This window comes from Phaenicophaeus curvirostris, chromosome 17 (assembly GCF_032191515.1).
Source record: "Phaenicophaeus curvirostris isolate KB17595 chromosome 17, BPBGC_Pcur_1.0, whole genome shotgun sequence".
Taxonomy (NCBI): Eukaryota; Metazoa; Chordata; class Aves; order Cuculiformes; family Cuculidae; genus Phaenicophaeus; species Phaenicophaeus curvirostris.
Window position 1 is genome coordinate 8,009,670 of NC_091408.1, and position 23,492 is coordinate 8,033,161.

At 48.9% G+C, this 23,492-nt stretch overlaps 3 protein-coding genes across 7 annotated transcripts in view; all 3 read right to left on the bottom strand.

Annotated features, from left to right (window-relative positions):
- Positions 1-15,107, bottom strand: part of GCN1 (GCN1 activator of EIF2AK4) — a 40,435-nt gene extending 25,328 nt beyond the window's left edge. For 2 of the 3 annotated variants that reach the window (XM_069871222.1, XM_069871219.1), the window contains exons 1-22: positions 15,066-15,107; positions 12,863-12,965; positions 12,271-12,334; positions 11,583-11,714; positions 10,360-10,468; positions 9,568-9,666; positions 9,348-9,482; positions 8,792-8,860; positions 8,597-8,705; positions 8,157-8,231; positions 7,766-7,894; positions 7,492-7,542; positions 7,008-7,106; positions 6,554-6,727; positions 4,977-5,129; positions 4,130-4,222; positions 2,900-2,975; positions 2,573-2,732; positions 1,491-1,680; positions 1,259-1,386; positions 756-934; positions 490-583 (exon numbers count right to left, since the gene is read on the bottom strand). In XM_069871222.1, the coding sequence (XP_069727323.1) occupies positions 490-583; positions 756-934; positions 1,259-1,386; positions 1,491-1,680; positions 2,573-2,732; positions 2,900-2,975; positions 4,130-4,222; positions 4,977-5,129; positions 6,554-6,727; positions 7,008-7,106; positions 7,492-7,542; positions 7,766-7,894; positions 8,157-8,231; positions 8,597-8,705; positions 8,792-8,860; positions 9,348-9,482; positions 9,568-9,666; positions 10,360-10,468; positions 11,583-11,714; positions 12,271-12,334; positions 12,863-12,965; positions 15,066-15,083 (2,439 nt within the window). In that variant the 5' untranslated portion in view covers positions 15,084-15,107. The remainder of the gene's footprint in view (positions 1-489; positions 584-755; positions 935-1,258; positions 1,387-1,490; positions 1,681-2,572; positions 2,733-2,899; positions 2,976-4,129; positions 4,223-4,976; positions 5,130-6,553; positions 6,728-7,007; positions 7,107-7,491; positions 7,543-7,765; positions 7,895-8,156; positions 8,232-8,596; positions 8,706-8,791; positions 8,861-9,347; positions 9,483-9,567; positions 9,667-10,359; positions 10,469-11,582; positions 11,715-12,270; positions 12,335-12,862; positions 12,966-15,065) is intronic. The other variant, XM_069871221.1, reaches the window with a different exon arrangement.
- A 192-nt stretch (positions 15,108-15,299) lies between these two features.
- On the bottom strand, positions 15,300-18,187 carry RPLP0 (ribosomal protein lateral stalk subunit P0). The gene is made up of 8 exons (XM_069870943.1): positions 18,165-18,187; positions 17,986-18,089; positions 17,643-17,818; positions 17,458-17,545; positions 17,033-17,179; positions 16,089-16,274; positions 15,649-15,789; positions 15,300-15,531 (listed from the first exon to the last, which is right to left on the bottom strand). Exons 2-8 carry the CDS (start codon positions 18,037-18,039, stop codon positions 15,370-15,372), a joined length of 954 nt encoding a protein of 317 aa, XP_069727044.1. The 5' UTR covers positions 18,040-18,089; positions 18,165-18,187; the 3' UTR covers positions 15,300-15,369.
- Positions 18,188-18,361: 174 nt separating this feature from the next.
- Positions 18,362-23,492, bottom strand: part of PXN (paxillin) — a 45,290-nt gene continuing 40,159 nt past the window's right edge. For all 3 annotated transcript variants that reach the window (XM_069870793.1, XM_069870796.1, XM_069870792.1), the window contains one exon: positions 18,362-21,570. In XM_069870793.1, the coding sequence (XP_069726894.1) occupies positions 21,304-21,570 (267 nt within the window). In that variant the 3' untranslated portion in view covers positions 18,362-21,303. The remainder of the gene's footprint in view (positions 21,571-23,492) is intronic.

Sequence of the window (23,492 nt, forward strand, 5' to 3'; positions counted from 1 at the left end):
ACAGCAGATGGAGCGGTCATCCTCTGCAGGGCAAAAAGAAGTCAACCTTTAAGAAAAGAAGCTCCAGTCAACCTGGTACGTTCCCTTCCTTTCACCATTCTTCCCCACACCTACATCCATTGCTCTGGCCAGACTGACCAGAATTGCTGGGCGTCTGCAACATGGAAGGACCTACTTAACACCCTGTACTGAACAAGTTACACGGGATACATTGAACAAGAGATGAAGAGGAAAAGGAAAAGATATTACCAACTAATAAGCACACTCAAAATAAGTAGAAAACCACACAAATTGATACAAACACAGATACAAGAAAAAAGAAACTGATACACACAGACAAAAGAAAAGACAACATTTAGGTATTTGAAGAAGTTCAGAGACTTTTTCCCAACAGTGTACACATATATCCCAGAAGCCACGCAATAAAATAGATAAGGCAGCAGTGAAAGTTCTGGCACCAGGCTAGCTACCCTGTTCCCACCAACTCACCTCCTTTAGCTCCAGCTCAATGATTTGTTCCTTGAAGGAATAAGCTTTGTTCTCCCTCTTCATGTTAGCCTTTTTCATACTATCCTGTTGGGCGCTGAGAAGGAAAAGCAGAGAAAAGAATCAGCCCTGCTCTGGACTAAGATCCAAGCACATAAACTGGGGAACTTCCATGCAGAAAAAGGACCTGAAAAACCCACTCACCCCCTGGCTAAGTGCAGCAATCAATTCCCAGGTGCACAGAGAAAGGCATTTATAAAAAGTCTTACCTCTGTATTATAGATTTGTCATACAGTTCTCCCTCTGGTGTCTTCATGATGGCAAATTCTTCTCGAGTAACCTGGCACAGAGCTGGATTCTCCATTGTTGCTGAGATAATGGCAATGAGCTGTGGGAGCACTCGACTAGGTAACAGCAGAGAGAGAGATCCCACTGCGTTCATAGATGACTATCAAGAAAATAAAGGAAAAAAAGATTTTTCTCAGTATTCCTTGAAATTGTCTCCAAAAAGTATGCCCTGCTAAGGCAGCCCATGTTACGTCCTAATTCCTTGTTCATTGGGTATTTGAATTTTATATAGATTCTCCTCAGTTGCTGGTACACACTCTTCCCCCTTTTAAATCCCAGCTCCTTTCCACCAGAAGCACTGTCTTTGAGCCCACCTTTGAGACAAACGTTCTTCCTTATAGACCAGTTAGTATTTAACTCCTCCAGAAAACTCTCCCGTTCCAAAGCACTTCCCAAAACTAACAAAACTAATGCCAGAGCTTACCACCTGGTTCCCTGGAGTGTAGGCAGTGATCCTGGGTAATATGTCATTGAGGTGTTTGGCAATGAAATCTTTGGGATCTATCTTCATCTTGATGAGGAGGGCTGGCCAAAGGCCTGGCTGCACGGCCACTGGCAAGAGAATAAATGACCATAATAAATAGGAAGTAGACTGCTAACACAATGAAACAAAAGTGTCACAGACTGGCAATGAGTGGTCTTATCCTTTCACTTACCTACAGATGGATGATGGCTCACCAGCAGCATCTCCAGTGCCAGATTTTCTGGCTCAGAGGAATCCACATCAAGTCCTGCCACACTTGAGATGACACAGAGCGCCTCATGAAGGACACGGGGAGGAATGTATGTCTTTCCTAGTTCCGACAGCTCCCCCGACTCCATCACCAGGACCTCAGGAGGCAGAATCTGAGTGGACAACTTGTCATTATACACCACAGCTTGCCTTCCTGAACCCTACCACAGTTCCCTGCAGTAACAACATACTGAACACCAACAATCAGCTCCCCCCATAAGTATCAACAACCTGAAGTTCTCAAAGGAAAGATGAGATAAACAAAAACTGTAGAACTGAAGCACAGAGATGACAGTGATAGAAAGACTAAGAATGGAGGACTAAACTAGATTTGGCAAGCCAGGGTAAAAATAAGACTAGAACTAACATTTTTGGCAAGGAGGACTTCTGAAAAGTTTGAAGCAGCTGACTGGGAACAGTATGCCCAACTTCTGCAGTCTAATTCTACCCATTATCTTCTCAAAAATACGGTATTCAGGCTGTATCTGTGACATGAGAAGGCTATTTACAAAATCCCAGCCTTGGTGTCTCATTAGTGCAAATTCATCTATTGTACAACTTGACACAGTGCTGGCTTAACCAAATGACAAGTAACAGCACTCACTGTGTCCTTTTTTAATTTTCTTTTTATAACAATTCCTACTAAAGCACTGATAATACATTTGTTTTAAATAGACAGCCTGAGCTATAAGCCAGGGCCAAAGAATTAGGATACCAAGAAAACACTTGGTCTTCTAGCAGGGATTAAATCTGGATTAAAATAATAGAAGGACATGAAAAACTACACCTTCCTCCACAATTAATTTTGAGTAACATGTCTGCTTTGTATATCAGGCAAACTACAGACCACGATACAATAACATGAAGTAATCTAGTAACGAGTGGGAACTGAACCATCTTCATATCCTGCTGCATGTCACTGCTAACAGCAAATCTAGGGCAGGCAGGTTACTGGCAACTTTCAAACAACTGCAGAAACAGAGACCACACTTCTTGACTACTCACCTTATGAGAGCTGAGAACTGCTTTCAGCTCCTCCAAGAGCCCATAGGCCAGTTTATACCCTCCCAGAGAGGACAAGAGCTTCTTAACTGTCTGATGAGCCTGCCTTCGAACATGCCAGGTCCGACTCAGCAGCACTGCAACAAGGGCACGGTGATACTGCCTGAAAAAGGAGAAATAAGCAGGTTTAGCCAGGGAGGCTAAAACCAACTGGACCCAAGAGCACAGAGTTCAACACTTTGTGCTAATCCCAAGCCCACCCTCTCCACTGCCCACATTAACATCCAGGGATGAGACACAGATCAGTGGCAACAAGTGCAGTCTACGTACTGAACTTTACTTTCAGGCAGCCGCTGTGCGTGATCCAAGAGAAGGCGCTCTGTCAGCTGCAGTACTGTACACATCGCTGTGGGAAAAGACAAATAATTAAATAGCATGAGACTTCATATGGAAACAGATTTTTTTCACCTGCAAACAAACAGCAAGAGGGACACATGAAAATAGCAACCCAAGCTCTATATAATCTTCTCAGTGAAGCTAGAGACAAATCCAACTCAGATCTGCCAAGACTGGAAACAGAACCATGATTTAACAGAAATGTTGTTAGCTGGGTCCCAGCAAAATTTTCCTGACCAGAATGTGTGATGTGTTTTTGCCTAAGTCAACACAGCAAATCAAATGCTAAACACCACGCTTCCCGCATCAGTACTGCTAGCTCCCAAGCGCCAACTAAACGTCTCCAATGACAATAATGCACACACAGAACTCAGTGTAATGTGCACAAAGCTGCTTGAACAGCATCCTTGGCATTTAACCCCACGCCATCTTCTGAGCTTCAACTATCACTAGGCCCTTTGGTTTGTTTATCAGCCTTCAACCATGTCAAAGCAGGAGCAGAAAGTCCTGAGACGGGGTGGGCTTCACAGGATGTGAAGCTGGATGGTTTTGCTTAAATAACCAAATCATGACAATATTTACTCTTAAAATATCAGCAGCAACATAGAATTTTCCAAATCATGCTGTTTCAGGATGCCTGCAGACCTGGGAGAGAAAATAAATGGATATACACACTGCCTTCAGGAAACAGGGATGAAATGATGTTATTTCCTAATTAGAAAACCTAACCTCTTCAAAGTTTTGTACAAAAGATAAGTGAATGCGTTTCAGAGAAATGATTCATGAACTCATTTTCAAAACTTCCAGTTTAAAATGTAGTCAGTAATGGTTTCCATTGGACACATTCCATTTTTTTCCAATTAATCTTAAAACACAAGAGAACAAAACAGAGCAAAGAGACACAAATTTACAACCCAATTGATTTCCTATCTCTTAGTATTCTTCCTCCATATGTCTTAAACTATTCACCTACACATTTTCTTCTCCAGCCTTATTTTACTTTTTTTAATCTTCTTAATTTTAGGCTTCTCCATATCCTTCACATATCCTCCATGGCTTATGGAACACAGGCTTATGGAACATGGTTAGCAGCAACAGTAGCTCTTGAAAGTGCTAAGTAATAGATTTAAACAGCAACTGCATATACCATAACTGACAATATACCTTCCTCTGATGCAGACTGCAAGAACTTCTCCGACGTAAAAATTTGTTTTTTCTCATCCAGAATCAGCTGCCAGAAACCACTCAGCTTAGAATCTGACAGGAAAAGAACAGATGCCTGTCAAGGATGTTTCACAATAAGTCAGAACTCACCAGCTTACATAAAATACAGCAGAATTCTGTCTCCTGAAATCATTCAAATTATTTCTAGCTTTGCTTGCTTTTCGTTACAAAGCTTCTTGCCTCTCTCATTCAGAACTAAAAAAGCATGTCCAAAAAACACCTGCTGACAACAATGTATTTCTCTGACTTACACCAGTGAAGTGTAATGTCTGTGTCACTTTGACTTTCCATAGGGCAACCCTTCCTAAAAACGAAGGAAAGGAGGAAACTGGTGTGATGCTTCTGACACACAGAACACACCTGGATTTTACATCCTGGCAGACGTATGAACTCAGACAGTTCTTGTACTATGTTCTAACGGAAGACAGAATTCCAGTCCTCAAGCTTTCCAAAGACAGTTTGTAAAAATACCACACAAAGAACAAGCAAGCAGTACTTCTAATGCATCAGTCCTACTATGTAAGGTCTGGGTGAATCACTTCTGTCAGAACAAAGAGGAATACAGCCCAAGTGAATTGAAACTGGAATTTGCAAAGCCATGGAATAGCAAGAATTCTACACTGACACAGCCGACGGAAATGGGAATAATTCCTTCCCTGGTCTACAAAAGGGCAATGACTCTTCTTGCAGAAGCAACAGAGATTAAGGAATAGTGTCTCAGGCACATTGTCAAAAAAAGGTGTTAGCCCTCAGAAATTGGATTCTAATAGATGGGTTTTGACCTTACCAGTTTGTCCCTCAATTACAGACATCCTGCAGAGCAACAGAGCTGCAGCAACTCCTTCAGTCACCATGGGAACCTGAGTACTTTGAGATGCTGCTTTTTCTACTGTCTGGATCAGCATGGGCAGCAAGTCCGTTCCCTGTAATAACGTGTCACCTGAGGAGCCAGAAAAAGCCAAGTTACAAATACTTTCACACCTTATACCACAAGGGCATCAATAGTTCTTCTGCTGTCACGAGACAGGGAAAGGAACCAGATACATTCCAGAAAGACTGAATCTCCCACAGTATTTGCCCATCACTACTCTAATGAAATTTTAACTATGACGATGATAATCACTTCAGTACACTCCTCACAGATAAACAAGCCCCCTTTTAATAGGAGTTTCTGCTCATGGGATAAAAAAAAAAAAAACACCATAGTTCCGTTGTGTTAAAGGAATCGGTTCAAATCACAGGAAGTCCAACTTCAAAGGTTAAGTTTCCCTAAGACAGTGAAAGTAACCTCCTGGCAAGCCATGACCATCTGTTCCACTTCCACCATTCACAAGCCAAGGGTTTCCACTGGTCTGTGACCCTCACTTCCACAGAAACTGAGCGAGGTGCTTCTAGATTGAGCATTCACAGGCAATGTTTTAATCCCAAATTCGTAAGAGTTAGAATGTTTTCTTTAAGCCCCAGTTTGATGTATGACTGGGTGGGTCAAAGCAAGGGCAGTCAGCATTCCAGTGGCGAGTAAACTACTTTGGAATATGCATTCTCTTGAGCCCAGATCCCTTGAACGGCTGCACATGTCACACACAAGTAATCCCCTTTGCCCACAGCAAGCTCGAGCAACTTCAAGGTTGCTATACTGACGTCTCTCTTGCAATACTTAAGTAGTGTTTAGAGTGGTTCTTTTCAGCCCTATGGTGGCACAGAAATTCCTGGCAGCTACAATAGAAAAATCTAGAATTAATTTCACTTGTATCCATATTGAAGAAACAAAGGTAAATCCACTGTATCTATAAAATGCAAGAAGTTTTTGATCTCTTAAGCAAATGCACATCACCTTTTTGATTTACACAGAATGAGCAAGAAAGGGCCACCTCTTATACAGGCAGCAGACCTACTGACCCATGGATGAAAAAAATGAAGTCAAAGGGGATAGGACCAAAAGAAGCAAATCTCAAAAGGATCACCCAAAATTCAGAACTTCTAAAGATCTTTACTTCAAACACATCAATTTTATTTTTTTAAAGCTCACGAGAGCCAAAGGATGCCAGTGTACTGGGTGCTATGTAAATCAAAAGCACAGTCCCTGAGCTAGAAGCCTTGCAATCTAAGCACGAGACTAAAATAAGAGGGTATACTGAAAGACAGCACATTTAGCAGTGATGCTGCTTACACAAGGAGACAAACCATCTTTATAATCTTGCAGGCAAAAGAGAGTTTAATGAGAAATATGAAGGTGGTCATTGAACAGACACTGCCTTATAAAGTCTTCCTTAATGCTATCTACTTATATCAGGAAGTATAAAAGTTGATTACACTTCTCTTAAACCACACACTGAAGAGTTATTAATAGCTGCATAGGTTTACCTTTGAAAGAGGCTAGCATGCACTGCAGATAGGCATGTCTCACAGCCGATGTAGAGGTTTTCAGGCTGAAGGCTTTCTTTAGCCATTCTACCAACTTCTTAGGAACTTCCGTGGTGAACCGAACACACCAAAGAGCCAGGACAGAGACAGCATGAACCAACGTGCCTTCATGGACTAGGAATTAATATAGTGCTTGCGTCAGTACAGCAATTGCATAAACACAGGGACACAAACCAGGAAATATGTAACACCATCAGGAGGAGGCAGGTAAAGAACGCATGTGCCACTAACAGACACAGCACTGTTTCCATGGGTCTGCACATCAAAACAGGCCAACAGATTTCAGAACACAACAGGTGAGAATCTGGATTTATTCTGTGTAACAGGCCACATGAAAATCCCGCTCAAGATGAAAACAGCTTAGCAAACCGAGAACAAAGCCAAGAGGTCTCACCTTCTTGCTGCAGGAAAGGGATGAAAAGCTCAGCCACAGTTCCACTCAGAGCTTGGCTGGAGGATCCAGAAACCGCATGGTGACTAAGGCTGCCAATCCCTGAAAGGATGGAATTATCTCATTAGTTCCCAAACTACCAGTGCGTGCTGCAAAACCTACAAACAAATCAAGAGTGACTCTTCATATTTCAATCCTTGCAGTGACAATTCTCTCTCTCATCGCTATATCTGGATGTCACATCCCCAGGTACCAACAATGTAGTACCTCTGTCTTCAGTTTCACCCAGGATACAGTCATCATCTTCCTTGCATAAAACATTTCACCTACCAGCCAATTGTTTTCTTTGAATCGAAACCCTCTATTAACCACAGCCAATTTGGAATGACAGGCAGGGAATCTGAAAGGCTTAAGTATAGATCCCTTTCATTCAGCCTTCTGCTGGATTTCCTCCACCACAGGAGCAGCTTTCTTCTAGAATCCTCACCTGAAAGGACACTCATCTTCTGAGCAACAACCGTCAGCTTCCCTTCCGAGCCTGCCAACAAGAAACAAATGGGTGAGGGCTGACTCACAGACAGACGATGGCCATATGCTACATCAACAATCTTCTCTGAAAATACAAGAGCCTTCCCCACAACCCCTATCCAGGCTGAGCCACTCCTACGATAGGGGCAGCTGAAGATAGCAGAAAACAGAACACGTCCTTGAAGAAAGCAAACATTTATTCATCTCCACTTCTTATCCTACAACTTACTCACCCCCTAAGATGGCAAAAAGGTGCCTGCTCAGTGACTCCACAGCCGAAGGATCGCTACATTGTCGAGCCAAATTCTTTAATGCCACAACTGCTTCATCCATCAGCTGTGTGCTGTTGGACTTCAGATGACCTAGAAAATAATGCACAAGCTCAGAGCTGCTTATGACAAACAGCAAAAAATCAGCAAGATAAGTACACATCTTTACATGTGGCTTGACTCAGCTTCTAGAACCACCACGCGAACTGTGCTAGTTCCAAGTCAGAGTATCATCCTCCCACCTACATAAAACCACCTCTTCATCAGCAATCGCACTGTCAGAGGCACTGCCAGGAAGTTGGGAAGAAAGCTTAAACTGGAAATCATCATTCCCTCCAGAAGTCTGAATACTTACTGGCCAGTCCTTTCACAATGTCCAGAGCGTATTGACTGAGATCCAGGTTCACAGACACGAGCAAGCAAGAGATTGCTGAAGACAGAAGAGAATGGCATATTACCTTCAGTTAAGTAACAGGGTTTAGCGGTTTAATATGCCCTTCCCCACACTTCACATCAAGAGCAGATTCCGTCTGCTCTCCTAAGGATTAAAAACTAAAACACTGAAACTGATTAATCAGGAGTATTCTTAGCACTCAGTTGTGAAATTCTGTCCTCAGCGCTAACAGTCGCTGTAACATACTTAGACACTTGGGATCACACCACAAATGTTGCTTCTCCACATCCAACCCTTAGACACCAGACAATCCAAAAGCACAGTGCAGAGGGACACACTTCTCCCACAACTCCAGACCTCACAGGAACAGACAGAGCAACGTGGAGAGATGACAGACTCACTTTCAGTTACATTCTCAGGACTGCGTAGCAGGGATTTCTGCAGAGTTGGCAATACTAAGTCCTTGAATTCAGCGTGAGACATGTACCGGAGAAGCGGGGAACAGCTGTCCTGCAAAGAGAATAAGGTGCTCAGCACAGCAGTGGATCCTGCATACAGGACAAAAGCACCAACAGCCCAGTAACAAAATGTCTCACCAGCACATGCTTCTGAGGCTTTGTCTTGCTCATAAGGATGGTCTTCAAGTAGAAATCCAGAAGAGCACTCTGAACAAGCAGAAACACCGCATTACAGCCACAGTGCAACCTCCCTACAGCTCTCCACACACCATCAGGATGTCAGGCTTGATGCCCCTTCTCACTCCCCTCTGAAAGTCAGCCCTATCCACTCAGCATGAGCTTTGCTTCCATCCTCACATCAGACAGTGAGGCAGAGATAGTGCCTTGCTCCACCCTTCAGTCCAGCTCTCAAAATGCACTGAAAGCTGCCTGCTGCCTTCCACTCCTGCAGCAGGGGAGCAGGCAGAGAGCTGCAGTGCTGGCCGTCTACAGAAACACACAGGCCACAGCAAAAAGCCCAGAATCCAGCACCTCTTCTACAAATTTGTCCCAGCTGTTTTAGTCAGAAGTGTGAGACAACTGAATGGACAGATAACAAAACCAGGGGCAGATGTACCAGCCTCACTGAGACATCTCTTCAGTGCCCTTCTCCATGGTGAGAGAATCGAAGAAAAAAGCGGTATGACAGATTTACCTTATAGCGTTTAACAATATCAATCTCTTTCTGTGCTGTGCAAAACTGCACCGCAAGTCCCAGCATTGCAGTGTAACTCTGGTTTGGTTCAAGTCCCAGAATGACGGAAAGGTACTGATCCACCAGATCTTGGTTCTGAAGACACAAAAAAGAGCAGAACATGTTAACATAGCACAACCTACAACAACTACTGAATTTGGTCATGTACAGTGTACATCACCTCTTTCCACAGCCTGTTCAACTTCTTCACAGCCCCATCCACTGCCTGCTTATGAGAACCTCCCAAGACTTCCAAAAGGAGCAAACACTGAACCTCCACCTGCCAAGGGAAACAGCCAAGAAAACCTTCATGCATTTGCTTCTCGGAGAGCTCAGGTTGAACAAGACATGTCAAAGGTCAGTCGTTAGCTGAACCTACTTAGGAAGAAGTTCCTAAGTTGCATAAGTGCTTCCAACAGGCTGCCCAAGTTTCCATCCCATACACACCACTTTGTGGAACCATGCAGAACAGTTTTGGAAACTGTGACTTTCAAAGCAGCAATTTATATCAGATTACATCCCTTCCTATAACATGTTCCAACTACATTCCAAGGTGCTGTGAGCAGGGTCACGGGTTCAGGTTGTTACAGTAGGTGAAACGAAAGCAAAAAAGCTACTTGACGCTATATGACAGAGTATCACAAGCAACTACTAGAAGGGAGGCACAAGGAATTCATGCCATGCTGCACATCCAGTGCATAAACACTGGTATGCACCACAGCACGCAGAGCCACTCCACGCAGCTGCAAGCATGCCCCACTCTCACGCTTCATACACCTTCTGCCTTCTCCAGTGGAACAGGAGAGATCAAAATACACCAGAAAGCAAAAAAGATTGCCATGTAAACCTGGATTTTAACATGACCTATCAGTTACACTCCGAATTAATTACAATATTTCAGCTGCTTAAAAGCATTACAAATATTTCAGTCTTTATCTCAAAGAGATATTTATGCAAGCCAAAAAGAACTTACCAGTTTTTTCCATATATCTCCCTGTCTCTTGTCAGGTGTTGGAAAGACTGTGCGTACAAGCAGGCAAGTCCAGGAGAGGGCCAGAAGGGCTGCAGATCCACTGCTCTTGCTGTTGTACAAACAGAAGGAGGTAAATATACAGCTCCCAGTCCGTAACAGACTCACCTGTGCCCAAGTCAGAACCACACCTTAGGAATGAGGCAATTTCAAGCCAGAAAAAAAGCCAGTCTTACTATTTAAAGGAAATAATTACTCCTCTGCAGCTATGTTTTACAGTTCCTGCTTAACACCTAGAAATTCTGAACAGCACCAAAAAGGCTAAATCTTAGCTGCTAGGAATGAAAAACCTCAGCAGAAGGACCTATTTTTGGATCTTCCCAGGGGCATTATAAAAAAACGAGAGTTAAATACTTCACCAACTGAGAGTGCCCAAAAAGTGACTCAAGATTTCTCATTCGCCGCTCATCTTTACTGTCAGAGCTTCCCAGCCTTACGACTGCCAAACAGTTTCTCAGCTTATGTTCCCTCCTGGCGCACACAGTTTTGGTTTCTGCTAGCTCTCACCTCCTCCCTCCACTTCAGAGAACGCATTCTACCTTACAGCTCCCCAAGGATCCTCACCCCATTTTGAGCTTTACCTCAAAGTGACAGAACACACAAAGTGTCCCCGTGCACAAGGGGTAAATACTGTACCACTACAAGCCTTTAAACCAAGATCAGATCTTTCTCTAAAAGCTCCACTTCTGTTCAGCCCCAGAGGCCCTGCGGGACAGCTCTGCAGCCCAGATCAGCTGAACCATACCTTAAGTCACCTTTGGAAACCACCAGTGTTCCCAGATGCTACCACAATAGAAGAGCCGTGTGCTCCTCAGCTCAGCTTCAAATTCCACTACCTCCCTGTCTATAATAAGGTCTTGAATTCTACCAGCTGAACACCAGACAGGTGAGGAAATCCACTTGCTAATCCCCGTGAAGACTTTCTTCATAAGGGACTGGCAGGTTCACAGAGGCAGAACCATAACCCAGACCCAGCCCACCAGCAGTAATACCGGAATAGTCCTTCTGCTTTCATAGGAGACATGGAAGAGAAATACACCCGAACAGCCGCTAACAGCTTTGTCTCTGAGTATTTTTAACACCTCTGCCAAGCAGCAACAGAATCATTCTGAGAGCAGCTACCAGCAACTCAGAATTGCTTCCACATAAAACAACGCATCCAGCACCTGGGAACTCCAGCCTTGCCACCGATCCCTGAAGACTGAAGTGACTGCAGAAGGTTTTTCGCTGTCGCCTCTGGCTGGGACTCTGCAAGCTGCTGAAGTGCCAGTTGCAGAGCTCTGCGGGACGCAGCGTCGCTAGAAGAAAAATATACCTCTGTGAACACCACAAATCCTGCCAACCTTACACGTTACTACATGTGCATCACACAACAGGCTCTGCTCTCTCAGTTCAGCAGTCGTGCTAACGGATATTTTATCCTTGCTGTTCCAAGAAGTTTCTGGCAAAAAGCTCCATCCCCTTCTTCAGCTGACAGAAGTTATGTCCAGGCTCTCTGGCAGGTTGCAGAAAACACAGGCTCTAAACAGGCTCTATAACAGGCCACAAGTGATCTCCACCTAAAAAGTGCCATCTCAGTCTGGCTTCACCAGGACAGAGGCATTCATTCTTACAAACTCAGCTCCAGAATGCAAGTTTTAATTTCAAAATTAGAAGTGAAACATGAGGTGAGCATTGCAGAAGTTTTTAATGTCACACTTAAGTTGCCAGCCTAACTACTAGGCAGCATCGTTCAGCTTCACACGCATCCACGTGACTGCATGCTAATGTCTCCAGATTGTTCCACACCAGTTCAACAAGCACACAAACACCAACAGATTAAATCACAGAGCCTTTCCACATGGATTTACCTACCGGTATCGGTGCAGAGTAAGGCAGAAGAGTTTGCAGAGGCCTTTCACTGCACCCTCTGGAAGATCTGCAACAGAATGTGTTTCCACATACATCTCCATAAATCAATGAACTCTTAAATCTTTAACCCAAACATGATTCACTTTACAAGGGAAATCAGTGAGCAGTGCAAAGTCTCTATTCATCTATGAAACTGTTTCAAAGACCATAGTTAGAGTCCTCTCCTTTCATACATTTTATGCACACTTTTAAAAATAAGGGGAAATTGGAACACACACTTCCACATCATCTTCAAACAATGAGAGACTTTTAACAACTTTGTTTCAACCATTTTATTAAGATTATCTAAAATCTCCCATGCTCTACCTCCCTCCACGCATACAGAAGCACCACTAACTGGGAAAGCAGGCATCCCAGTAGCGGGAGTTCTGCGTTGCCTTCAAAATCCATGCTTAGAATCAACGCTGTCAGAAAGCACAGGCTCCAGATGGTGCCAGTCCCCTGCTTCAAAAATCACCCCACAAGCCTTTTAAACAAAACACTTTTAACATGCTTCTCCACCCTGGTGACCTGAACAGTGCCCCCAAGCTTTTACCTTTCCCAGAAATGCATTTTCCCAGCTCACTGAGGATCTCTCTCCGCTCCTTCACGCTGGCTGTGGTGACTTTTACCGCAAACCGCTTCAGTGTATCAGAGAGCTAAAACCAGAGAGGAGAAAACATCAGACTGCCTTCAATATCAGCACACAGAACACAAAGCAAAACATGTCACGACCTCTTGGGGACCGAACATGAGCATCCAGGGACTTATCTGAAACAAAAGGGGCCCTGTACATCACACACAATGAGACGTGGAAACCCCCTTCGGCTGATGGATGTCTGCTTTCTGTGTGTTAACCTGGACCCTGTCACAGCATTTGGGCTCTGTACAATGCATTTACCCCTCTAAAAGCAGGGTAGAGTAAGAGGTGAGATCAACAGCCTGGACTACAGGACCTCTAACAGCACCAAAAACAAAGCACTTCAGGAACACAGAGGTGCTGTTCAGCGTGTGTTACCTCCTAAACCCCAAACATCCTGGAGGGGACTCCTGGCTGCAGAGGACCCCAGCTGACTGTAACTGCCTGTCCTGATCTGTGGCTTCAGGCTGTCAATATTTGTGAAATTCCATACTCAGGCGCATCAAAAGAGCAAACTGCTTGCATTTACTCCTCCCAGGAGTAACACGCACATCACAGGGATTCTGTAAACTGGACTCGCCCGATCACAGAAGGCTGCACCTTGTTATCAAACTCCTTCCACATACTATCAGCAGTGCCGAAGGTTAGCCCAGCAAAACAAAACGCCACGTCACGACAATGGAACACGTTTTTCCTGCCTGCACTACTGCGTGCCTGGATCTGCCAGTGGGAAGGGGTTTAAGCTGCTCACCCAGTTCGGCTCCTGTAAATGGTTTGTTTCAACTCGTATTGAGACAGCAATAAATGACTAAAACGTAGTTTTAGTCTCAGTGCCTGCTCCTTCAGCTACTGAAACCATTGCCATGAACCTGCAAGTTCCACAAAGTATGTACAAGATAAGATCTTGTGTGGGCTGAACAGGGCTCAGCTGGGGCTACGCTCACTGGTTCCCCACATGTACATAAAACCACGCACCGCTCTCCAGGAAAGGCTTCCAAGAACCACCTCTTAAACTGAGCAACTTCACAACCACTCTTCACAACAATTACCACCTTCTTTGGGAAAGGTAGTAATTAACCGCACCTTCAGAAATGCATCAGAACTGTTCCCTCTGAGGCAAAATCCCACCAGTTTTCCCACTCTCTCTTAGCACAGGAAATCTGGCAAGTGAGAAACGGCCATCACCTCCGCCCTTCTCGAGAGCTGTTTTCATAAGGTATTTTGCTGGCAGGCGGGACAGGGAATCCTGTGCTGCTTCCTGGGACTGAGAGAGGCCCCCGTACCAACCCCAGCGCTGGAGCAGGGCTGGCCCCGAGAGGGGAGAAGCGGGGCAGCCACTTGAACCGATGGAATGGGCCATCAAGAAAGAGTTTGTTGCTTTTCATAGAATCATTGAATCACAGAATCACCAGGTTGGAAAAGACCCACTGGATCATCGAGTCCAACCATTCCTATCAAACACTAAACCGTGTCCCTCAGCGCCTCGTCCACTCATCCCTTAAACACCTCCAGGGAAGGTGACTCAACCCCCTCCCTGGGCAGCCTCTGCCAGTGCCCAATGACCCTTTCCGTGAAAATTTTTTTCCTGATGTTCAGCCTCAACTACATGAGGTCATCGCACGCAAACTCGAACTAAGCTGCGCTCACTCACGTTGCCTGATCAGGAACAGGGAGACGGATAGACAAGAAAAACACGTTAAAACCATCCGACAGCCTAGAAATGAGAGTATGAATCGTGCTCGTTTCCCAGGCGGCTCAGCCGCTCACACAAGCAGCACGAAGCACCTCAGCAACCCCCGGGACAGCTGCACCCGTCGGCTTTTCCTTTCCTGGGGCGCACGCGACCTCGCGGGGCAAAGCCGGGACGGGGCAAAGCCGGGACGGGGCAAAGCCGGGACGGGGCAAAGCCGGGACGGGGCAAAGCGAGCGCACACCGGGAGCGGCCGCGGAGCTGCCCGAGACCGACAAGCCCGCGGGGCGGAACGGCCGGGCCGGGCCGGGCAGGGCGAGGGGCGGCTCCGCGCTCGCGGTCCCGGTTCCCAGCGGGACCCTGGGCCGCCCGCGGCCGCCCGCCTAGGGGGACGCTCGGCCCGGCGGCCCCCGCCCGGCCCGCTCTCACCTGCGTGTCCGCCGCCATGGCGCCCCACGTGACCCGGAAGCGGCGGCGGCGACTTCCGGCACGCGGGGCCGCCTGGGCCGGGCCCGTCTCCGTCTCCATGGCAACAGCGCTGCGGCCTGGCCGGCCCCGGAGCCTCGGCCTCTAAGCGCGGGGAGCGGCCGGGCCGCCCGCACCCGCCCCGGGCCCCTCCCACGTCTCCCGCACCCCCTCCCACCCCGCACACGCCGGGACAGATCAGGATCAAACAGCTCTTTATTGCGCCGGCACCGACACCCGCGGACAGACAGACAGACAGACGCGGCCGTCAGTCAAAGAGGCCGAAGCCCATGTCCTCATCCGACTCCTCCGACTCCTCCTTTGCTGCCTCCTTGGCCGGAGCCGCAGCGGCAGCCGCGGGCGCAGCGACCTCAGCGGCCACGGGGACAGCAGCCACGAAGGCGGAGGGGTCTGCCAGGAACGCCTTCACCTGTGAGAGACACGGAGGGGAATCAGGAAGGGAATCAGCACTCTGCAGCCCCCCAGTACCAGGCAGCGAGCGGAGCGCCCCAAGGAATCGCTGCCACCCCGTCAGCGGAGCCGTCACCTTTTCAGCCAGCGGGAAGGTGTAGTCGGTCTCCACCGCCACAGCCAGGACCCGCTTGTACCCGTTGATGATGGAGTGGGGCACAGAGGCGATGGTCGGGTACCCAATCTGCAGGCAGACGCTGGCAACGTTCCGAACGCCCTGCGAAGGGAGATACCCGCGTCAGCCTGCTCTGAACAAAGGCCTGGACCAGGACCAGGGCAGGCAGTGGCACAGCTTCATGCTGCCAGGGGCGAGGGACAGCACGCAGCACGGAGACAACGCAGCTCCAGAGACATCAGACAAGCAGCAAGATTTAAACAACCTCAATCGCTTTTTGAAGTGGCCTCAGATGAGACAGCCTACGGAGGGCACTGCGCAACAGCTCTGCAGGACACCAGAGATGGATACTTTGTTCTGGAGCAGCACAGGCACACAGCAGAGTGGGCTGTGGCACTCACCTCGAGGAAGCGCTTGTGCAGGGTCTCCTCAGTGATGTCCAGGACTTCAGGATTGTAAATGCTGCCATTGTCAAAGACCTGCTGGATCACCAGCCCAAAGGAGAACGGGGAGATGTTCAGCATGTTCAGCAAGGTGGCCTCGCTGGCTCCCACTTTGTCTCCGGTCTTGATGAGCTGCACATCACTCTGAGGAAGTCAGAGGAAACAAGGTGAATACGTGCAATGAAATTTGGGCACATCAATGCAATAGGACAAAAATGCACATTTCCGTTGGCGAGAGATGGAACTGAGGGAAGCAGCACAACAAAAATAGATGACAGGTTCATCTCTGCAAGGTGAGAAAGCTCTCAGCCACGCAGGCAGGTGCACTGCAGCCAGGGGAAAGGATAACACCCTTCCCAAATGACCTACAGGCAGCTCACCCTAAATTTCCTCCGGAAGAGAACAGGCTGAGAGAGTTGGGGTTATTCAGGAAAGAGAAGGTTTCGGGAAAACCTTACAGCAGCTTCCAGTACTGAAAGGGGCTCAAGAAAAGATGTGGAGGGACTTTTTTAGCAAGGCCTGTTGTGACAGGGCAAGGAGCAATGGGTTTAAATTAAGGGCAGGGAGGTTTAGACTGGATATAAGGAAGAAATTTTTTAGAATCTAGGTGGTGAAACACTGGCCCAGGTTGCCCAGGGAAGTAGTGGCGGCTCCATCCCTAGAAACATTTATGGCCTGGTTGGATGGGTTTCTGAGCGACCTGATGTAGTTTAAAGATGTCCCTGCTCCAGGGTAATTGGTCTGGATGACTGTCATCATCCCTTCCAACCCAAACCATCCTATGATGCTATGAGCTGAGCCAGACATCCTCCTTCACCAGCTCTGGAAGCGCAACATTCGAACTGCCAATCCCATGTTTATTTCGGCACCGATAAGTCCTCTCATCCTTGCTGCTCACTCACCAGAATTTCAATGGTCCCTCTGGAAATCTTCGTGGTGATGCCCAAGGCCTGGAAAAAGGAGGTCTTTTCGGGTCCGAGACCAGTGTTCTGGGCTGGCACAGTCACATCGCAAGGAGCAATCGCGCCAGCACGGGCCGCCGCTGGCACCTGGAGAAAGGGGAGATGAGAAGGTGGAAGAATGGTCATTCCTCAGCTCTCATGGGACAGCATCAACTCCCTCCTGGAGTGTCCCTCTGGGATGGAGAGTGTCCAGACACACACGAGTGTGACAGGAGCTGAACCTAAGTGGTTTGGCCAAGGCTGCTGGGCTGAGTTGCCAGGCCTTGGGGACTCCTTATGATCAGGTATCCCCCATGAGCATCCAGTTTTGTTTTTAATCCCGTACCTGCCATCCCAGAGACACAGTGAGGGCTGATCTCCCCTACCTTGTTAGCCAGCAGCATGTCCCGGATCTCGGTCAGATCCTCCTTGGTGAAGACAAAGCCCACGTTCCCGCGGATGTGAGGCAGCAGCCTGAAGGAAAGATGACATCCTTCAGTTCTGCTTCCCCGACAACGCCTCCCGTTCCCCAGCAGAGGATCCAGGAGCGCACTCAGGCACCACTACCCACTTTTCCAAGGCAGGGTTGTTCTCCAGGTGACCGCGGATGGCTTTGCGCATCATCGTGTTCTTCCCCATCAGCACAACAGCCTTCCCGCGCAGGGACATGCGGATCTGCTGCATCTGCTTGGATCCCACGTTGTCTGCTCCCACGATGAAACATTTCGGGTAATCATCCAGGAGTTGCTGCAGCGAGAGACCCGCTGTCGCTTAGAGAAACACCCGGAGCAGCGCGACACCCTCCGCAAGGTAAGTTCTGCTCGGAGAGCCTCCCCACCGGCTCTCCCGAAGGGCTCATCGCGCAGCAACCCCTCTCCCGGCCTGATCCAACCCCGCCCCGCCCCCGCACTCACGATGATTTTCATAAAATAGTTGGATTTCCAGGTAGCCCTGTCTTCCCTGGGCATCGCGGCGGTGCTCCAAGGATCGCCCGGTGGGTTTAAAGACGAGCTGGTACCTGCGGGGAGAAGCGCGGCTCAGGAGGGCGCTCGGCCTCTCTCCCTCCCCACCCCCAGCCCCGCCGCTCCCGCACCTCCACGAGGGCTCCGGGAAAGAAAGGCCGCGGGGCGGGCTCCGCGCTTTATCCCGCGGGCCGGGCCAATGGCTGCGAGCCGCGCCCCCCGCCCCGCGCCGCCCCCCGCGCCGCCCGCGCCCCCTGCCGGCCGGAGGACCGGCTGCTGCGCCCCCAACCCCGCCCCGCCCCGCCCAGCAACGACGGCGACACAGGCGTGAGGATAACAGTACAAACTTTATTGTAGCATAACTGCAAGAGTTTAAAATGGGAAAAAAAAGAAAGCGGAGTTAGACATTAAGAGGGGGGAAAAAGGCATCAAATCGCTGCGGTCCCTCCCCGGGGCCCCCCCACCATCACCCCTCTCTCCTGGTGACTGGGCCACCCTAAAACTGCATCGGACATCAAATCACAGGCGTTTGGACACCCGCTGGCAGAGAGGAGCAGCCGCGCAGCTTCTCCCAGCAGGGCAGCACCCAGAGCCAGGGCACGCTCAGCACCTCGCTCGGCAGGCTGGTGTGCAATAATCTCCGCGAGGCACGAACGGCAGCTGCGCCTTCCCTCCGGCACCACCACACCGCGCCAGAACATCACTTGCACAAGCCTCCACGAGCAGTGAGGTAGGTTAAAGGCTCCCGGACAGGGAAACTGAGGCACAGGATTACACAGTGTACAGGTGCCACACAAGCAGCGGTGCCAGAAGTGTCTTCTCACCCCACTCCAGCACTCCCAACACTCCCCCCTTCCATCTTCTTAGTGGGGCCAAAGTTAAGTTGACCTTTTTTGGCGAGATCAAGCACCTGTAACTTCAAAATGTCCACTTTAAATCAAATCGGTTTCAAAGGTGAGAAGACAAATGCATACGGCTTCTTGCTGCATGACTTCTCCGTGAGCTGCACTCAGCCCAGCTGAGGCAGCCTCAGCGCTGTCACTTGCAGTTCCTGTGGTCTCACAGCCACAAACCAAAGTCCATTTGTACGGGGAAGCCGGTGAAGAACAGTTCTGGTGACACAGGCAGTGGCCCACAGAATCCAGCCTGGGCCGAGCTGGCTCCTGCCCCTGCTGCCCCAGGCCCCTAATGCACTTGCCAAGCCGAAAAGAACAACTGGGCATCGCTGGTGCTGCTGTAGCACAGTGGAGAAGTAATTCCTAACACCGCTCCATGGGCTGCTTCGGCTGTCACCATGGAACACCCTGGAGTAGTCCCGCGGAGCACTTCACCTTCCCTAGCACCCAGCCAGAGACCCAACAGTGCTTCAGCAAACATGATCTGAGCCCCACACTCGCCTCACAAACCCAGGCTGAACTGCCCCCATTTTACAGATGGGGAAACTGAGGCACAGTAAGATTTAGTGACTGCCCCAAAGTTCCACAGCTGGTCAGGAACAGAGTCTGTCTCTCCCCCTTTCTTCTCCTTGGTCACAAGACCTTCCTTCCAGAGGAGAGAAGGAGCCCCCTCCCCATTTAGCCCTGCTCTGGTGTCAGGCAGGTGAAGAGGAAAAACTGGGGGTGAAGGTCAGAGCTCTTCCCCCTGCAGCATCGTGTTAAGACTCACTGACATCCTGGCAGCTGGGCTTTGGGAGAACGGCAGGTGATTCAAATACAGCAGTTTACAGGTTACAATAAAAAACAAAACACACTTCTAGGTGACCCAGAGGAGGTGGGGGGGAAAAAGGCAAAATAAAGCTATTCACAGTTCACCCGCCTGTGCTAGAAACAAAAAAATTACAAGTCACATTGCCTTCCCCACCAATTCCAGCCCCTCCCAACCCACAATAAAAAGGAAATATTGGATGTTAGTTAGGCTTAAACAAAGCATTGAGGTTACAGACGCAGTAAACCAGCATAACTGGCACACTGCCTAGAACAGCACAGCTCGATATAAAAGTTGCTTTCTTAAAATCACTTCAAAATCAATTTCTGTAAGAGGATTAAAAGTAAATTAGATATGAATTCAAAATCAGTGTAGAAATCTACAGTTCTTATCAAAGACAGGATACAGTATTCTCTTTGATAGTAAAACTCCCAAGTGTGGCGCACACACCTGACCCGAGGGACTTGTTACATCAGCAACAGTCGATATAAAAGATTATTGCTCTCGCATCTCAGTAGAACACGTTTAACATGAGCACAGAAAAGGGAAATACCAAAGGGCTGACAGGTCTCGTTAGCAAGGAGAGGAAGAAGAAAAGATATGACATTTGGATAGGTTCTTTTCCCCTGGCTTCTTAAACCCCTCCGCTCTCCCCACTCTCACACACACACGTCTCATTCGCTCATGGCGGGGATGGACGAAAGGCTGTGCTCTAACCTCTCCGTGCCTGCTTTTAGAGAAGGGAGCAGCCGGCGAGGGGAGCAGATGCCCTGAGCGCCGACAGAGGTGCCTGGCACAGGATGTCACCCACGGAAGCGCACACAGTGCTGAGGGATGGTCAGGGTTTAACTCCACCTCCTGCTCCCATGTGTGGAGAAAAGGCAGGGAATAATAAACTAGGGGAAAAAAACCCACCCCACACAGTAACATCTTGATTCCTTTAAAAAGAAAAAAAAAAAAAGTAAGTGGTATCATCTCCTTACAGTGTAGTGGAACTGGAGAGACCCTTGCAGGGGTCTGGCCACGGGCACGGAGGCTTGGATCTTGCTTGGATCTTGCTTGGATCTTGGCACCAGGCGGCTCTGAGGGAGCAGAGCCTTGGGGCACTGAGATCACAGGGTGCCCTGCTCAGCCTGCAGGAGGGCAGACAAAAGCCCGAGGAAGAGGTGTCAAAGCCGAGGGCTGCGCTGCCTGCGAGTGTCGCAATTTGCTCAGAGAGCTGACACAGGCTGGAGCCGTGGCAAGGACTCCTCCTGCCAGGAGGGGGCTGGTGAAACCTCTCAGTCGGAGCCCTCAAGCTAAGCTCAGCCGTCACCACACACAGACACGCACACTGTAATTAGGGGCCTCGGCCTCCCTCTACCGAGACACAGCAAGGGCATTTCCAGTTTAATGGTCCGTCTCATTGCTGGATCTACTGCCTCACCATAGCAGCAGAAAGCTCTCCCACCCACCCACCCCACCCTCCGCCCTGGCTTGGTAAGGTTTCTAAATCACAGTAACGTTCAGAGAGACAGAACTGCCGAGGGGTGGCAGAAAGATGCTTAGCGCCCATCTATGATGCCTCTAACAGAAGAGCTTGAGAAAGCAGTTCTGGCAGTAGGGCTTGTCGTTCTGTTCTTTGAAGGTTCCTTTGTTGAGCTGCTTGAGGCAGAAGGCACAGACGAAGTGTTCGGGGTGGAATTTCTTGCCCATAGCAGTGATGCAGCGTCCTGTGATAGGCTTCTGGCAACCGGAGCAGAGCGAGCCACGCCGCTCGTGGTAATGCACCTCGCAGTAGGGCTGCCCGTCATGCTCAAAGAAGCTGCCATTGACGAATGGTGTGAAACATTCCTGCAGGAGGACAAAGCAGAAGGGGTCAGGCTGCATAACACCGTGGGGCTGCGGGCAGCTCCGCCAGCCTCCTCCGCTCTGTGGCACAGCCCAGCTGAACTGCGGGCAGGGTGAACTGCTGCCTTTCAGCATCCTCCTGCTGCCCAAAGGGCTCCTCAAGGGGAGCTACCAAGGCAAGGCTGATAGATGGACAGACAGAGCCACAAGCGAGGGAATTAACCACGCTCCTTCCCCCAGCTGGTATCACTTCTACAAAGAAAATACTACAGATGAGCTACGGGGTATGTGCAGCCATGAAAAAGGAGAGCGCTCCTTCCCAAGACAGGAAACACTGCAGCACCTTTCCCTGTTTGGTTGAATCTCTCTCCAGCTTCCTCACAAGGGCAGGCAGAAGCAGGGACCAACACAGCTTTGCAACTGCAGAATTTTGATAATGTAGGAGTGGTTCCGTGTGAGAAAGTGAGGCACAAATGATCTTTACAAGTGATCTCTCCAGAATGACTGGCATTACGCAGGTACTCTTTGCACAGGATCAGCAGTGCTGAAACATCTCCACCAGGTAAACAAACATCGCTGCTGGGAGAAACTGTTCTACGGCGCTAATGATTTTGAACTGATGAGGACACACCAGCCATATCCTTATTAGCATCCCAAGCTCCTCACCCCTCTCCATGTCAGGCAGCTGAGGAGGCTGCACTTCAGAACCTGTGATAGAAGCACCCACAAGACTGGGGAGACTCCTCTCCTCGTACAAGTGGGAAACTGAGGCAGCAGGGTGTCAGGAAGAGTCAAGGATGCGTCTGGATTTACCCAACAGATCAGCAGCACGGCCCAGAGGAGAAGCCAGATTTCCAGAATCCTGGTTTTGCTCAGCCCTAACACTATCCTCTTCCCCAGGGAGGACACAGGATCACCCACAGCTGGACCCCAGCATGAACACAGGAGTCCAGCACACAGCATGCAGAGCTAAACGCTCACACCACCAGGACAAATGCAATTGGCCTGCAGCGAGCCCAAGACTTCACTGTTGGCAATTATTTCAATAAACAGTCTCCTCCCCCTGCCAGCAGAGCAGCCAAGAAGTCTGCTCTGCTTTAGCAAAACCTGAAAGAGAATTACATCTAATGTCCTGGAAGCAGTCAGTGCTGGCCCCACAAACGCAAGCCATGTGGCAGCAAGGGGAGAGGACAACAGAGCTTCTCGATAGATGTCTCGATCTCTTCCCAAACAGGAACAGCCCTCCCCAGCCCCAGACAGTCAGGACAGCCATCAGCTGCCTCCACTCTTTGCACACCACTCAGAGCCACAGATCGTCCTGGCACTCCCACCAGCACGGACACAGCCTGCTCTGAGCATCACACCAGGAATCGGCAGCTTGTGGTTCTGCCGCTCGTTCTGGTCTCTGCCTTTCCTTCCCAGTCTAGGAAACACTGGCTCATTTTGCTCATCTCCTGGGGCCTGTAAGAGTTAATATTTGCAAGGCTCTCTGAAAGAGTGCCAAGCATTTAATCTGCAGTATTTCCGTTTATTATGCCTGCTGTATGGAGCCTGCCACTACTTCACCGACTTGCATGTTTGTCTGAACAAGGTCAGTCTCATTAGTTTATATCGTCAAATGGAGCATGGGAGGAAGATCCTCAAAATCTGATTGCTGAGGCAAGTGCTTAGAGAGAAGCTTAGCTTTATAATTATTTAAAGGTCACAGAAAACGCCTCTGTTTATCTGTGAGCTGCTGCAGAAGCCCGTAATCGCAGCTGGGAACAGAAAGAGCAAAGCAGCCAGAAGGTTTAATGTAAACAGGCAGAGGAACAAGAAGGTGTTTGGTTGCTGACATGCTTTTGTCTGGTGGGTATGACTGCCCTTCACTACCCCACAGACGCCTTTTCCTGATAAGAGACCAGATGCCCGCAGGGTGGAAAAGG

Excerpts from the sequence above, each read along its gene's own strand:
- RPLP0 (XM_069870943.1), bottom strand. The coding sequence starts at position 18,039 with ATGCCCAGGGAAGACAGGGCTACCTGGAAATCCAACTATTTTATGAAA. Across the intron at positions 17,819-17,985 it reads ACTATTTTATGAAAATCATC|CAACTCCTGGATGATTACCC; the intron begins GTGAGTGCGGGG and ends CTCTCGCTGCAG. Across the intron at positions 17,180-17,457 it reads ACATGCTGCTGGCTAACAAG|GTGCCAGCGGCGGCCCGTGC; the intron begins GTAGGGGAGATC and ends CCCTTTCTCCAG.